The sequence below is a fragment of the Apodemus sylvaticus genome, chromosome 1 (genome assembly GCF_947179515.1).
Source record: "Apodemus sylvaticus chromosome 1, mApoSyl1.1, whole genome shotgun sequence".
Lineage (NCBI taxonomy): Eukaryota > Metazoa > Chordata > Mammalia > Rodentia > Muridae > Apodemus > Apodemus sylvaticus.
Window position 1 is genome coordinate 72,563,317 of NC_067472.1, and position 15,157 is coordinate 72,578,473.

The 15,157-nt window shown below is 50.0% G+C and overlaps 1 protein-coding gene across 4 annotated transcripts in view; it reads left to right on the forward strand.

Moving 5' to 3' along the window:
* The window catches only part of Ctbp2 (C-terminal binding protein 2), a 132,100-nt gene that overhangs the window by 98,297 nt on the left and 18,646 nt on the right, over nucleotides 1–15,157 (forward strand). The window contains exon 1 of one of the 4 annotated variants that reach the window (XM_052196636.1): nucleotides 6,570–8,256. The exons of the other annotated variants lie outside the window; for them this stretch is intronic. Within the exon in view, the coding sequence (XP_052052596.1) occupies nucleotides 6,570–8,256 (1,687 nt within the window). Of the gene's footprint in view, nucleotides 1–6,569; nucleotides 8,257–15,157 lie in introns of those variants that run through there. 4 annotated transcript variants of the gene reach the window in all.

The window sequence follows — 15,157 nt, forward strand, 5'->3', positions numbered from 1 at the left end:
TTCTCTCTGGTTTGCTAACATAATTGACGTGGTGCATTTGTGGATTGCACTTACGGATGATTTGAATACTGTATTGGATCATGCCAGGGTAGTTTGGCTTTTCCCAAATATTTATGGGTCAGAGACCAGGCTTGCTGTCACTCAGCCTTGCAGAACTAAGCCAAGGATTGGGTTTGTAGAGCTGTATTCCTCCTCTATGGCTCTGCCTATGAACACCTTGCAGTGGGCTAGGGTAGAGTCACTCCCTAAACATAATCCTTTCCTATAGCTGTTGAGGGTGTGATTTTGGAGAAAATAAAATAAAGGTAGGTATTTTAGTTCATTGGGTTTTAAGTGTTTCCTTAGAAATGTGATGGAAACCAGTTCCAAGAGTGGTTTCAGCTGAGACAAGCAAAACAAATGCAGAAAGAGCAAATGCCCGGAAGCCCTGTGAACTGCTTTCACAAAGAAGTTGTGATCGCACACTTCTCCTGAGTAGTCTCGTGAGCACAGAATAAAAGAAATGTGTGGCTTCCCTGTGTCCCCTTGGTCACCAAGAAGGACACAGAAAGTGCTGCGGAGGTGAGTCAGGGCACTTTCACGAGTAGGGCGATCGATCCCCTCTGAGTTAGATCTGCCTGCCGCTGTGGCAGTGTCTCAGCACAGCATACCCTGAGCAGGTGCCCGTGTGCTCTAGCATCCCTAAGACCCCCAAGATGTTTGTTTTCGAGGTGTTGAGGAAATCTGCGGAAACCCTGCTGAAGGCAGACATGGTGGGATGGGCCAAGCTAGGTAATGGGGCTTCTCCAGCAGCCTGTCTGTAACGCCTGCCTATCCCAGCATCTGTACGAAAGGACCAGGATCATTTTGTGTTATGTTTGATTTTGTTATTTGAATTTCCACATTCAAGATGCTGTTTGATTTCACCTGTCCCTTTTTAATTGACTGCATTATGCATTTGTGAGCTTGTTTGGGTTTGCATAGAGAACAGGCTTGAATCCTGCGGTCCACAGGTACTGCCTATCATTTTCACTAAGCTGTCTTTTGAAGGCTCCCAAACCTACATCTTAAAAATGGGATTCATAATGTTGCTGTACATTTTAATTATATGTTGAGATCAGGAAATTATGCACATTTCCAGTAATTAAGTGATTAGCTGCAATTACTTTGGCTGTGTAAATAAATACACAATAGTCAACTAGACGTGGCTCAAAACTCTACAATACAAACAAATGTCCCAGATCATGCTCAGCATTGTAAAGAAATGCTCAGACAGGGAAGCCAAAGCCGTCATCTGCAAGCCATAAAAATCCCGTTTTCGTCTTGAGACTGGGAGCACTGTCCTTGCCTGTGGGAATCCAGCCTTCCTGCTCCTGGACACCTGAGGAGCAGGTTCCTAGTGTCCTCCAATTGTGGGCAGGCCCTTCCCTTGCCGAGAAGACTCAAGTTCCAGGCTAAATTCACTCTCCCTTAATCACTGGTCTGGTGCACATGCAAGTGTTTCTCTTGGGCGGCCGTTTACTTCTCCACGGGGCTCAGGGATGTGTGGTTCCATGGGAGACCCCGCAGCATGGGATGCCCTGCTATTTTCCAGTTTGCTCTTTTGGTTGCTGCTTTCACTGTCCCCCATCACTCCCAGTAAACTCTGATCATTGGTGCCCTGATACCATTGCTATTTGAGGTCAGGCACCCTGCCAATACTGGCCAGGGCCACCTGGTCGTCTTCCCAGCCTGGTGCATTTCCTTCCTCCTGCTCATATTTAGGACAGTGATGATTTCCTAGGGAGGAACCAGGACGTTCATCTCAGCTATATAGTAGGTCTGCAGGCAGCCATAGATCCACAGGCTGTGGTGAATCAGGAGATAGGCTTGGCCCCCTGTGCCTTGCCCTTCTTCCCTTTCAGAAGCTCCGAGTGTTAGCGTGTGCAGCAGGACCGCTGTCACACGTATGTCACATTGCCCAGGCAGTTGGATCTCTTGCTAAGGAGCTAATCTTCTTTGGCTGTGTTCATGCTCCTTCTGTCTGCAGAGAGCATCCATGCGCCATTGTGATTCTGTGGTTTCCTTGAAAGAATGTGCTTGTGGGTGGTGCGGCTTTCCACGCTCCTTATCATGTGTCTCACTCCTTAGAGAGTCATATGTAAAACATGATGCTCCTGCCCACTTCCCACTGACACCTGGACTGTGGGAAGCACAGATTCTCCCAAGATCTACAAAGAGCGTGGACACTCATTCTTCCCAGTCCCATGCCCTGGCTGCACCCTTCTCCTCCTCCTCCTCCTCCTCCTCCTCCTCCTCCTCCTCTTCCTCCTCCTCCCTGTCTCTCCCTCTGTCTCTGTATTTCTGGAGCAGGGTAAATATGCTCCCTGGCCTTAATGCTCTAGGCCAGGCAGTAGTGAGAGCGCCCTGTTTGTGGTGAAAGCTGAGTGCTTTATTCTCCAGCTGAGCTGGACCCTGGGCTAATTCCTGTGCTCGTGCCATTTGAATCAAAGTGCCCTTAAGCCCCGCCCACATTTCCTGTGGCTCTTTTCCCGGTGCTTTATAGAATTAACACCTTACTTTAGTAAAGAACATTGGGTACACAAGAGAAAAGGCCACTTTTTTTGTTGTTAAGGCAGAAAGAAAGCTGCATTTCAACACAAACTCTAGATCACTTATCTTTAAAGAATGGGGTTTAAAAAAAGAAAAAAGCCGAGCACAGCCTGTTCACATTTAAAAGTAGGAAGTAGGCACAGCTTGGGCCTCTTTGACTCTGTCTCAGCTGGAAGGCTGTGTGTTACCCACTGACCTCAGCAGTACCGCTGGCTATGGGAGGCCATCGCTTTGTCCTGGTATCCATGAGGACAAGAGCCCCCTCCCCCCAGGTTCTTTATTCTCAGAGCTTCCTTAGTCTTGTGCATGGCTTAGGTGTTGGAAGAGCGCCAGGTGCTGGAGGCCTGGCTTCTTAGTGCTTCCATAGTGTCCCAGGTTAGGGCCAGCTGCCCACCAAGCTCGAGGAGCTCCCAAGAGACTGAGAGCTACCCACTGGCATCATCCCATTCAGACGGACTTGCCACTGAAGGTGCTGTCTGATTTCGTCTTTTAGGCAATTCCTCTCAGTCACCCTTCTGATACTCTTATAATAATAGTTTTGCAACTGGTTGACTGGCCGTGAAGCACTTGGTAGTGGTGGTGAGGGACAGGTATATTTTCCGAGGCCTGCCTGTGGGGAGTCTTGACCCTCATCTGCCAGTTCTCTTCTCTAAGCTAGAGTCATGCCCTCTATGCACAGAGTTCAAGAACAGGCTGCCAGCAAACACTGCCCGCAGCTCTGTCAGCCATCCAGTTCATTTTCACAGGCTGCTCTTGGGTTTATTTTATATGCACTGGTGGTTTACCCATGTGTCTATCTGTGTGAGGGTTTTAGATCTTGGAGTTACAGACAGTTCTGAGCTGCCATGTCGGTGCTGGGAATTGAACCTAGGTATTCTGGAAGAACAGTCAGTGCTCTTAACCACTGAGTCGTCTCACCAGCCCCAGAGAGGATTTTTTTTTTAAATGGTAAGGTTGCATCCCTGAAACTTACCCTTACCCTGAAACTAGACCCTTCCTGCCCTTTTCAGGCAGCATGAGATTTCTCAGGAAATCAGGACCTTTTCAAATGCTGTGAAGAGTTTGTTTTGTTTGGTTTGGTTCTTTTGGTTTTTTTGTTTTGTTTTTTAAACAACTTCCAGGGTGTTTGTGAAAGACTATGTCCAAGCACAGGTGTTTCTGTCTAATAGGAGAAAACATCTGTTGCAGTATTTTGGTGAGTTGGGGCTTCATTAAATTTGGTTGGCTTCCAGACAGAACCAGCTGTGGGCCTCCTGGTTCTATTTCAAAGGGGCACCCAGCTGGGCCTGTCATCTGCCACCACCCTGCTCACAGATCTCACCTTTGCACAGTCTCAGGGGCTAAGTCACTGCTGGCTTCTTAGCGCTTCTTAATCCAGATTAGCAGTTCTGCATCATTTAGACTCCTGAACTTTGTTAACAAAACTCCTGGCAGTAAACTGGTAAAGGCACCCAGAGCTGCGGGATTGGGGAGCAGTTCGCCAGATCCCAGGAGTCTGGCCTTTTGTCCACATGTGTGTTCACACTACAAGCACCCCTCATTGGATGCTATATCATGTCATGAGAGAGGTCAATCCTCAAGCAAGCACTGAGCAGTTGCCGCCCTTTGAAGGCCACAACACCCCATCACCCCGTCTTTTCTCATAGTGGGCATTGCTTGTACTTTCAGGTACGATGATCCCCCAGAAACTTCCAGAGTTACTTTGTTAAATACATTTCCCTTTCCTTGTCCCAGAAGGGCACAGTGACCCCAGCTTTGGGAGTTCTTTGCCCAGCTTTGCTGTGACCTATGACCTCATGCAGGATCCCGACTCTGCATTCCTCAGTAGTTGGTCTGATGTCATCATCACTACCTGTGGTACTCACTGGAGGCCAGGTACATAATAGATGTCTCCCACAAGTTGGAATGTCTTTGAATCCCTTGCTTGAAGGGCTGGTGATAACCTGAGCTTGGTCAGCTGTGTTCTCTAGCCAGTTAGGCAGCAGAGACATTAATCTCCATGAGGTAAAATCCCCTTTTAGAGGATCTTTTAGTGCTCTGCTTCAAAAAAAACAAAAACAAAAAACAAACAAACAAACAAACAAAAAACACCAATAATGCAAAAGGAGGCAACAAGGCAGATCTGGGCACAGACGTTAGAGCCTTTCTGTGTCAGTGTATGGGTGTACACACTGGCCCACCCCCAACCCGCCTGTCTGCTTGCTGGGATGGGAGATGTTCTTCTGAATAATGCCAGGTAGAGAACTCTGCAGACAGCATCCCCAGCTCACCTTCCCTGGACCCTGACAGACTACCAACTACTATCCACTGCAGTGGACTGGCATGTATGGTGTGCCAGGCTCTGTTCTGTTTCCCATGCTTTTTTTTCCCTCAATGAACCTCAGAGGCAGAGAATCATAAATCTTGGCTTAGGTGTGTCTGACATATCCCCTTGGCCTTCTTTACCTGGCCCTCTTTGCCTGTCATTAGGTACAGGGTGTAGTGGTGGTTCATGTGTGGCTGTTCCTGGGTTTTCACTCTTAACTGAATTCTAGGAAGTTTCCATCTCATATGATATTTGGGTCAGGAATGGAGACAGTGGTGCCAGCACGGTGGTCCTTTGCGGCCATGTGTTCTGGTTAATTGCACAGTGGTCCAGCATTGGGCATAGCTGCACTGGGCAGGTGCCATCTGTGGCTTCCTGAAGGCTGGTTTGGCAGGATCAGAACCCCATAGGGAGTGTGGCACAACTCTTCTCCTGGAATTTGTGTTGGATATTGAGGACTGGACATGGGCATGATGGACAGACCATAAACCTACTTCATAGAAATGGTACTGTATCTCCAAAGTAAGTTTGCCATGTTTCTCACATTGATTTTTTTTTTTAAAGAATGGTATGTTTGTCTAGTTGAGAGTAGGAGGTGAAAGCGCAGAATTCTTTGCTCTTGTGACTATGTACGGTTACATGAACTCCTTTAAATATACTTCTTGATCATCAGCTCAGTTTATTTTGTGAACTCTGTTAACACAAAGGTATCAAGAGGGTGGCCAGCAGGGAGGAGGGGGCTTCCTTCGTACATGCCTCACGGGCCGAGATGGGAGGCACAGGAGATCCTGGTTTTCTTCCTTGGTGGCCAACCCTCTGCTCAGCCCAATCCTGTTGTTGAGAACCCACACTGTGTCTCTTCCCCTGTGGTGTGAAAGAATCTATCTTATCATCCTAAGGTGGAGAGAATTTGGGTTTGAGCTATATAACCTGTTTGATCTATAACCGGAATCCTAGAAGCCAGGTTCCGGTGTTGGACAGAGTCCATGGCTCTCAGAACACCTCCCATTCTGGAATCAGACCCAGGGCTCTCCTGTGAACACTTCCATTTGATCTGTTGTAGCTGCGCGCTACTAGATTAATGTCCCTCACAGAGGGATTAGGACTGGATGGACAGCTAAGTAGTCCCAGTTTGCTTCTCTTGCACTTAGTGAAGAGGGACTGGTCTGGGGGCTCCCCCAAGAGGGATGAGAGAGAACCAAGCGAGGATGGGAGGGGGATCCGACACCCAGGCAACGCCACATGGGATCATTCCAGTTGCCTGTTAGGCCTGGCTAAAGCAAGCAGCCGGCCTCATCAGTCCGAGATGTCACATGGAACAAAGGCTTTAGGGGTTTTATTTAGCTCCTAATCCTCACGCTGCAAGAGCTGAGGGCCATGTGAGCACAGCCACTGGAAAGGGGGCCCAGCAGGCTGGAGCACAGCCTCCTGCCTGGGCTGGAGGCTCACAGGACAGACCTCGCGGGCTACCACTGGGGAGTGAGGCAAAGTTACCGTGAGTCTGCTTTTTGCCTACTAAGGTTTCAGAGGATTAATAATTTAGCTCGTGCCTTGAAACAGAAACCCCCAGTTGGTTGTTCCTGTCGTCTTTGGAAGGGCTTGCGTGCGGCCGGGTCTGGTTTTGATGTATGTAACTGAAGATTTATAAAGAAAGGCTTCCTCCCTGCCTTTGCTGTAGTCATTTGCCCTGCCAATGCCGGTTCCCAGCAGGCACATCAATATTGGTCGTTCTCAAAGCTGGGATGCTGCCGGCTGGTACGAGGGCCCTTGGGAGAATGCTGGGCCTCCAGGGAGGAGAAGTTCTCTGACCTATGGCCCTGGAGAAGGGACCTGGTGTGAGCTGCTAAACCATCGTGCCCAGGACACTGAGTCCTACCTGTCCCGGGAAGCTTTTTATAACTCACTGGCGTCAAGAAAGGGCTCTGTGCCTGACTTCACCTTCTACGACAGCCGGCAGGCAGTGATGTCTGGCCGAGGCTCCGTGCTGCCACAAGACTACTATGGCGACCCACCCAGGGGCACCAGGGCACCCAAGGAGCCTCCCTTCTATCGAGACCCAGGAAGCAGCCGGCCGGTGCCCAGCTACGGAGTGCTTGGCAGCAGAGTGCCATGGGAGCAGGTACAAGGCCAGTTCCCTGCTCTTCAGGATGCTGGCCACCTGTACCGGGAATCTGGGGGTAAACCTGTCCCGCATGGGCAGCGGACGCACGGCAGGCCTCCATCTCCTGGGAGGTATGGAAGGGAACAGCCTGATGCTAGATTAGGGATAGAGGTACCTGCCTATTCCCCCAACTCCAGTCAGGTCTACAACGATATCTGCGAAAGACCTGTTGACTCTGCCCCTGCCAGACAGATGGCCCCAACATGCCTGGTTGTGGACCCCAACTCCGCTGCCCCTACTGAGAACAGCACAGGGGTGGCCCCAGGTTCCCTGAATAGAGGCTATGGGCCTACCCGAGAAAGCATCCATTCAAAGCTGGCTTATGAGAATTATGAAGCTGACTTGTCTACATTCCAAGGACCTGGGAGCAAGAGGACTGTATACCCTGAGTTTTTGGCCCTGCTGAGGGCAGAGGGTGTGGCAGAGGCCACCCTGGCAGCCCTGTTACAGCAAGGCTTTGACTCCCCAGCTGTCTTGGCTACCCTGGAGGATGCTGACATCAAGTCTGTTGCGCCCAACCTGGGCCAGGCCCGGGTCCTGAGCCGCCTAGCCAGCAGCTGCAGGACAGAGATGCAGTTTCGGAGACAGGACCGGACAGGCCCTGCCCCCCGCAATCGGTCCAGTAGCTTCAGCCACCGAAGTGAGCTGCTACCCAATGACATGGCTTCATTGGGTACCACAGCCCTGCAGTCTCACCCTGCTGGACCTTTGCAGACACCCTCTCCCCGAGCTGGAGATCTAGGTCGACGCCCCTCCAGTGCTCCTTCCCAGCACCTCCTGGAGACAGCAGCTACTTACGCCGCCCCAGTGGTGGGGTCCCAAAGCCCCCACTTACCCTCCAACTCTGGATACAGCTCTCCTACCCCCTGTGCCCTAACAGCACGGCTGGCCTCCTCATATCCTTCACAAGCTGGGGTAGCCTTGACTGCTAACCCAGGCCCCTCTGCCCCCCTTCACTCAAGTCCCAGAACAGCCTACTCTACCTCGTTCACGGTGCCCATGGAACTGCTCAAGAGGGAGCGCAGCATGGCCGCCTCTCCGCTGCCCAGCCCCCACAGCAGCCCCCAGCTCTTGCGGAAACCCGGAGCAGCCCCCGTGGAGCCGTCCACCCTGCCACCAGTCAGCCAAAGTCTCCACACACCTCATTCACCATACCAGAAGGTGGCCCGGCGGACAGGGGCTCCTATCATCGTGTCAACTATGCTAACTCCAGAACCAAGTAACTTTCTGGCTGGGAGTTGAGGGGGCAGGGGAAGGCACAGGGGTTCGAGAAAGGAATAGTATGTTGATATAGCTAACGGTCATGTTTAAAGAGCAGATAGTGTCTCTTTTGTCTCAGCGCACACACCCCACCACCCCCATACAAACACAGCACGCACATGCACACACGCACACCACCACACCACAGCATCAGTATGACTGTTGTCAGTTCCTTCCTCTCATGGGCTACTCTTGAGTGCTGCAGATTTACATATCAGGTTAAGCCCCAGTTTGTTTGTAGATACCTCCTCTTAGTGCTGAAAACATGTCTGTTTTCCCAAGAGGATCAGCAGCCATTCTGAGTGACTGTTCCTGTTATACACAGGAGGAGTGGTTCTCTAGTTCTGTTGGATAGCTTTGGGAAAGTCAGGAACATCTGATGGAATGCCTGCTGTAAGTTGTTTGTGGGTAATTTGCTGGTAAGCGTGCCTGGTGGTGTCGACAGCGCCCCTCTGCAAGGCCAGCACACAGTATCAAAGGCAGAGATAATCTACCGCTGATAAGAATGTGTCTGTTTCCACAGTTGTGGGCTAAACAAAGCAAATGTTGAAATCCCTTAGAACGATTTGAAAAGCAGATTTAGCCTCTCGTTTTAGAGAATGCTTTGGGAATTCTGCTTGTTCGTGGGGAAGATACTATTTCCAGGTTGAGAGGGGGAGGATGCTGCGAGGTGGTTTTCTTTCTTCAAAGCAGAAAGCAAGTGTGAGTCACTGCCTGCTTTTCATTGGACACTGGTTCAACTTCGTGGTGGGTGTCCCAAACTGTTAGTGTTTAACTCTAGAATCCTGAGTGAGAAATCTTAATCTTGACCAGTTTTCTTTTCTTCTCTCCTTTGCCTCCCACAATGCATAGTTCAAAAAAATCAAGTCATTTCTATTAATTGTTTTCTATTTGTCTCATGCGTATGCACGAGTGCCTGCATGTATGCATATGCCAGGGCTTGCAGAAGCCAGAAGAGTGGGGCACAGGGGCATCAAGTCCCTGGTATTAGAGCTACAGGTTAGCTCTCCCAGCTAGGTTCTAGGGACTGAACCTAAGTCCTCTGCAAAAATAGCAAGTGCTCTTAACAACTGAACACTCAAAGTTTAAAAATATAAAGTATGTAGTGTATAGGACCGGTATGGTAGAGTGAGAAAGACTTTTTTACAGTATCCTCTACAATAACCTCGGATTGAGTCTAGTTTTATGAGCTCTGAGATGGATTATTTTTGTTTGTTTGTTTGTTTGTTTGTTTGTTTTATGAGAACAGCATAGAGCTACTGTCATGACTGAAGAGTTAGCCTTCAAGAACCTTCAAGAACAGTTTGGGTTGTGATCTTTGTTTTTGTTGTTTTGTTTTTGTTTTTTCTTGTTTTCCTCTTGCCTAGTGATTCTGGCTTTGTTCCCCTTCCCTTTTCTTATTTTTTAAATCATGATTATATACTTTGACTTTGAAATCAATGTGTGCCAGGAAAGGGGAAGTCAGTTTTTTGTTTTATTTTGTTTTGTTTTTTTGAGGGGCCATGCCTTCTTTCTCAGTCAAACATTCTTTCTTTGCAACCAACTAATTTGCATGGCGATGACATTTGTTGCTCCAGTAATTTCATCTGATAATGGCTGGGCTTGCAAAGCGGATCTGAAAACATATTCCTTAATTATGTGTTGCTAAGCAACGGAAGGGTTTGGTCATAATCACAGAAAGATTATCTCCTCATTGAAGTCCTGGAAAGGTTTTGCTGAAGGAGGAGGTCCTGCAAAATCTCTCCCCTCCCCCCCCCACACACGCACACACACTTTTCTGTTTATTTTTTACAGCACCCGAACAGAAGACACTCACTGCTATTTGGGTATGAGGTGAAGGGTATTATATAAGTTGTTTGGAGTGTGATTGTTGACACACTGCTTCACAGACCCAAGGATATTGATTTTTATTTAATTTGCATGGCGGCGAGCCAGTGCCAAGCAAGTCTGCAGTCGGAAGTCTGCCAGCAAATAAATTTCTCTGTCAAATGATCTACCCCAGAGCAGCAGTTGTCATCCTTGTTCCTTCTCCTACATTCTGTGTGTCATTGTGACTCTACTCTGTTGGGGCTGGGGGCAGGGCCTTGGCTTCCTGGCTACAGTTCAGCTGCACGGATGGCATTTGCATGACAGGTTTCACAGCGGCTACAGCCAGATCGGGGCATGCTGAGGGCAGCAGAAGACTTCATGGAGTGTCTGTAGGCATGGCTCCAGGCAGAGAGGTGCCAAGCCCCGGAGGAAAACCGTGTTAGACCAAGGAGAAGCACCAGAGAGACCCAAGATGCGTTGCTGGGGAGCCTGCCTTGCCTTTGGGCCAGGAGGCAACCTGGGATCGTGGAGTGGAGTCATGTGTGTTACTCATTAGCAGCAGGGTTAGTCAATTTGACTGCTTCTTCATTTTGATTTCACCAAATCTGTTGATGTCCATCTAGTGTGGAGGGTCTCTTTCTCTCTCTCTCTCTCTCTCTCTCTCTCTCTCTCTCTCTCTCTCTCTCTCTCTCTCTCTCTCTCTCTCTCTCTCTCTCTCTCCCCCCGCCTGTATGGTGAGGTGATGTCAACGGTATTGTTAGGGGAATTTTTTAAGGGTCTTAGGACACAGTATAGACACTCATGTTTGCTTTGGCGTGTGGCGTGTGTATGTACGCAGTCAGTTTCTGTTTGCCAGTCTGGCTCAGCCCATCAACCAAGCAGTTCAGGACAGCGAGGTGAGGCACACAGATGCGCCCAGGATTATCGGTCAGAGCTTTGTGAGTGATAGCACCTGGTGGGTCGGCTCTTGATCCCGCACTGACATGGCTGGCTAACCCAAGCCACCAAGCCTTCTGGCGATGGCTGTCACATGTTGTCACCCGTGGCCAAGAATCTGAGCCTCTCTCTGCCAGATGCCAAGGGAGCATCCTACATTGGTATGGAGGTGGCCATTTCCCTATCCCATCTTCCCTAAGTCCAGCAAGGCACAGCCTATCAATTGTATTTCTCTTTTGTGAGAAATACAATTTTCCTTAATGTAGCTACACTGATGAAGCACTCGGGCTTCATTCTGCAGTCCTCTCGTTGCCCTCGCTGTTACTAAGGACTCTTAAGGTCAGTTGAGAAAAAAAAATCTATGGATGTTTATACATGTGGCTTGTCCCAGAGCCATCAGAATCAGAGTGGGGACTGCTCCCACAGGACCCCAGTGATCTCAAGTGTCTGACACAGTCTCTGTATGCTATGGACAGGCTCTTTGGTTTGGAAGGATGCTGAGCATGGCCTCCCCTTTGGTACCACTCTAGGTAGAGGAAGAGGACGTACGTATGTACATGTGTGTGTGTGTGTGTGTGAGAGAGAGAGAGAGAGAGAGAGAGAGAGAGAGAGAGAGAGAGAGAGAGAGAGAGAGACTGACTGAGACTGAGACTCTCTGTAGACCCCTGTGGAGTGCTTGCCTGTCCCTGTCTGGTGCCTGCGTCAGGACTACACTTGGTCTGAATGCTTCCCGTATACGTGTTAGGGGATTTATCCTTACAGGGAAGACTGAATGGAATGTGGGCTGTTCTGTGGTCCCGAGAGGGCCAAGGCCAGCCTACCAGCACCTGTAACAAGGAAAAGATTAAATGGCTAGAGAAAAAAAGTGAGAGCCAGGTTACCAGGCCAGAACACAGAGGCCATTCCTGATTAGCCTGCACACAAGAAAAGGTGGATTCCTCTGGGGCGGCTTCCCAGCATTTAATGAGGGCAACACTGGAAAACCGCACACTGCACTGAGGGTCGGGCCCACAAGCTTTTCCTGCTGGGAAACTTTTTTGAATGACACTGATGTGTTTTCCTGACTGTGCCCAGCTAAAGACGTGCTGGCTCCGGGTTGACGTTTACTTTCTTGTAACCTCTCCACACTTGCGGTCTTGGCCCTCGTGTTAGAGCTGCTGCCTGTTATCTTACTGACTTTTTTATTCTCACTCAAACTTATCCAAGCCTCCTTCCTCGTAGTTGTGGGCCCTGACAGGGTGGTTTCCCCTTCTGCAGCTCATCTGCAGGCTGGAATGGTCAAGAGGAGCTCTTTCTTACTGGAGTGTCCTGCTGGCCGTGGGTCCTAGCTCCTTTGTCTTTGTGAGGACTTTACTGTTACTGGCCTTTGATACAGCGGGCTAAATGTGGCTTGGTGCATTCTAGTGTTTTCCTGTATGTGGGGATTTGAGCCCAGAACACTTAGAAGAAAGGGTGACTGGGAAAAGGAGGAGTGAGTGACCCCGGCCAGCTGCTGCAGTCACCCTGCTGGCCTCACGGATGGCGAGCCTACAAAAGGGTCCTCAAGAGTCACTGTCTCTGGGGACCTTAAAACCTCATGCAGAATTAAGAAAGTTGGCCGTACAGGGCCTCTTCCCTCTTCTGCTGGCCCAGGGGCTGCCTTAGCTTCAGAATGACAGTAATATCTGTGCTTATGGGCATTCAGCCTTGGTGATGTAGAGAGAAAACTGAGCCAAGTCTACCAGGCTCACTGGCCCCCTCTGGAAGGGCAAGAGAGCATGTGTTCCATTCCCAGGGTCACCCAGGAGGCGCCTTCATTTCAGTGGACACGGCGCCCACAGACAGCCCCCAGCCCCCTGGCATGAGTCGGCTGTGGCTCTCACTGTGCCTTTGTGATCTGAGTGCACGGAGTTCCCCGGCCATCCCAGTTGCCACTGCCTCTTGGCTTTTGCATAAAAGGCCCTGTAGGTGCCAAAAGAAACTGGCACATCTTCACACATCCCTTTGGCTGGCCAAAGCTTCCCCTCTAACACCTCCTAGTTTTCACTGAAGCCCCTGTGCTGGGTATGGAGACTCCAGGCACTTGAATATAGAAGATACTTTTCAGCCTTCATAAGGCGAGTCCGAGCTTGAAAGCACAGACCAATGACCCCATACTTGGAAGGCAGAAGTGTCACTATAAATTCTTGTCTAGCCTGAGCTACATAGGGAAACCTGTGTCAGATGACCTTGGCATCACAGTGTCATTGTGAGATAGGGAGGGTATGCCTCTGCTCGGGGACTACTACCCATGGGGGTGGGGGGCTCTGCAGGTTTCTTTTCTGTTCCAGTCTTCGATTGTGTATATCTTTGGCATCCTCTCCCTTGCCATGGGCACAGTTTTAACATTTAAAAACTACTTGCTCTGTCAACGGTGCCCCACAGCACAAGGAGGTACCTTACGAGCATCCAGGACAGGGATCCAGGGAGACCAGAGCAAAGCCACCAGGATCTAGCTGCTTAGGTGACATAGGGGCTTAGAATCTTGTATCTTCTAAGGCCAGGAAGGATGTGCCTCTGTATCAGCCAGACCTTGCTGTGGGGCCACACGGGGCATAGGCTGTACTAGGGGAAGATGTTTGGTGGTTCCTGCATGCAGTCCTCCGCAGTGTCCTCCATGCAATTAATTCTACAGGCCTCTGCAGAGGTGGCGGTTCTCTGCCGGTTGGCCACTGCCTTGCAAGAATGGTTTCCTACTTTGCCAGCTCTATTCATCAAGTCTGGCAAATGAGTTTGACGACAGGAAAGGGGAGAGAGGTGTCGGGGTACACGTGTTCCAGGCTGCTCTCTCTCTCCAAAACTCAGCTAGTGCCTCCGAAGGAAGTGGAGCACACCTCTCTTCTCTGGCCTAATTGGAAGGGGAAGAAACAGATGTGCAGTAAAGTAAACACCCTGAGTGCCACAGGGATTTTCCCCGCAGAAATAAGCTGGGAGCCCTGATTGACAGGCACTCACTTCAGTGGTCTGTCCTTTGGGACCCTCCTTCACCCTCTCCTCCTAGTTACTGTGTGGAAGGGGTATCTCACCTGGCCTGCAGCTGAGCATCTGTGGGGGAGGACCCAGAGCCAGGCAGTGTGCTCCCCAACCCTCCTGACCTTGCTCACTGTGGCCGAAGTGTGGTCCTGGAGGGTTTTCCTCCTGAGTCAGTCCCTTGGCAGAGGCCCAAGAGCCCCCTGCTATCTCAGGCTTTCATATCACACCTTGTCTGGCGGTGGGGTGTCTGCAAAGCTACGCCACGGGCACCTCAAGGCAGTTCCTGCAAAGAAAGGCAGGGCTTTGTAGAATCCTGGGTTCACATCAGGGTGTGTCTTATCTGCATGTCCATCAGTATGTGTTTGAGTCTCAGGCCATGGTGAAGAGTGACCAGGCATCCCTCAGTCGAGCTGGGGGGTAAAGACAAAGGCAGTAAAGCACGCCTTACTCTTCAACTATGGTTCCAAGGACTCTGGGGACCTGCCACCAAGTCCTTGTAAAAATCAAAGGAAGTTTACAAGGACATTGTGGTAATGGTTACTATTGTGACTCAAAGCCTAAGACCACTGTGGAGGAGGAAGTCTTCCTGGTGAGATTCTCAATTTGTGTGGTGATTGACTGGGGAGTCTTCGGCTTCTGTTTTTAACTGATGGGTAGGGTGATCTGCTGTGATTGCATCATCTGAAGGTCAGCCTTCCCCATTAAGGCAGCAACAGGGGGAGGTGGTTTTGGTGTGTTCTTTCTTGGCTTGGTGCGTTTTCATGGATAAATCCATGGCCTGGCCGGCTCTTTAGGGCACTGTTGCAGTCCCTAGGAATGGTGACCAGTTCAGACCACAGAGCCTGAGCAAGAATCTAAAATCAAGTCGACCCAAAGCAAGCCCTTCTCTGTGCCCTTGAAAGAATTCAGCTTGTGCCTCTATCTCTCTCTCTTTAAATAATTTATTCATTTTTATTTATGTACACTGGTGACTTGACTGCATGTATAGATAGATATCTGTGTAAGGTGTCGGATCCCCTGGAACAGGAAAGTTGTGAGCCGACATGAGGTTGCTGAGAATTGAGCCCAGGACCTCTGGAAGAGCAACCATCTCTTAACCACTGAGCGCTCTCTCCAGCCCCCTC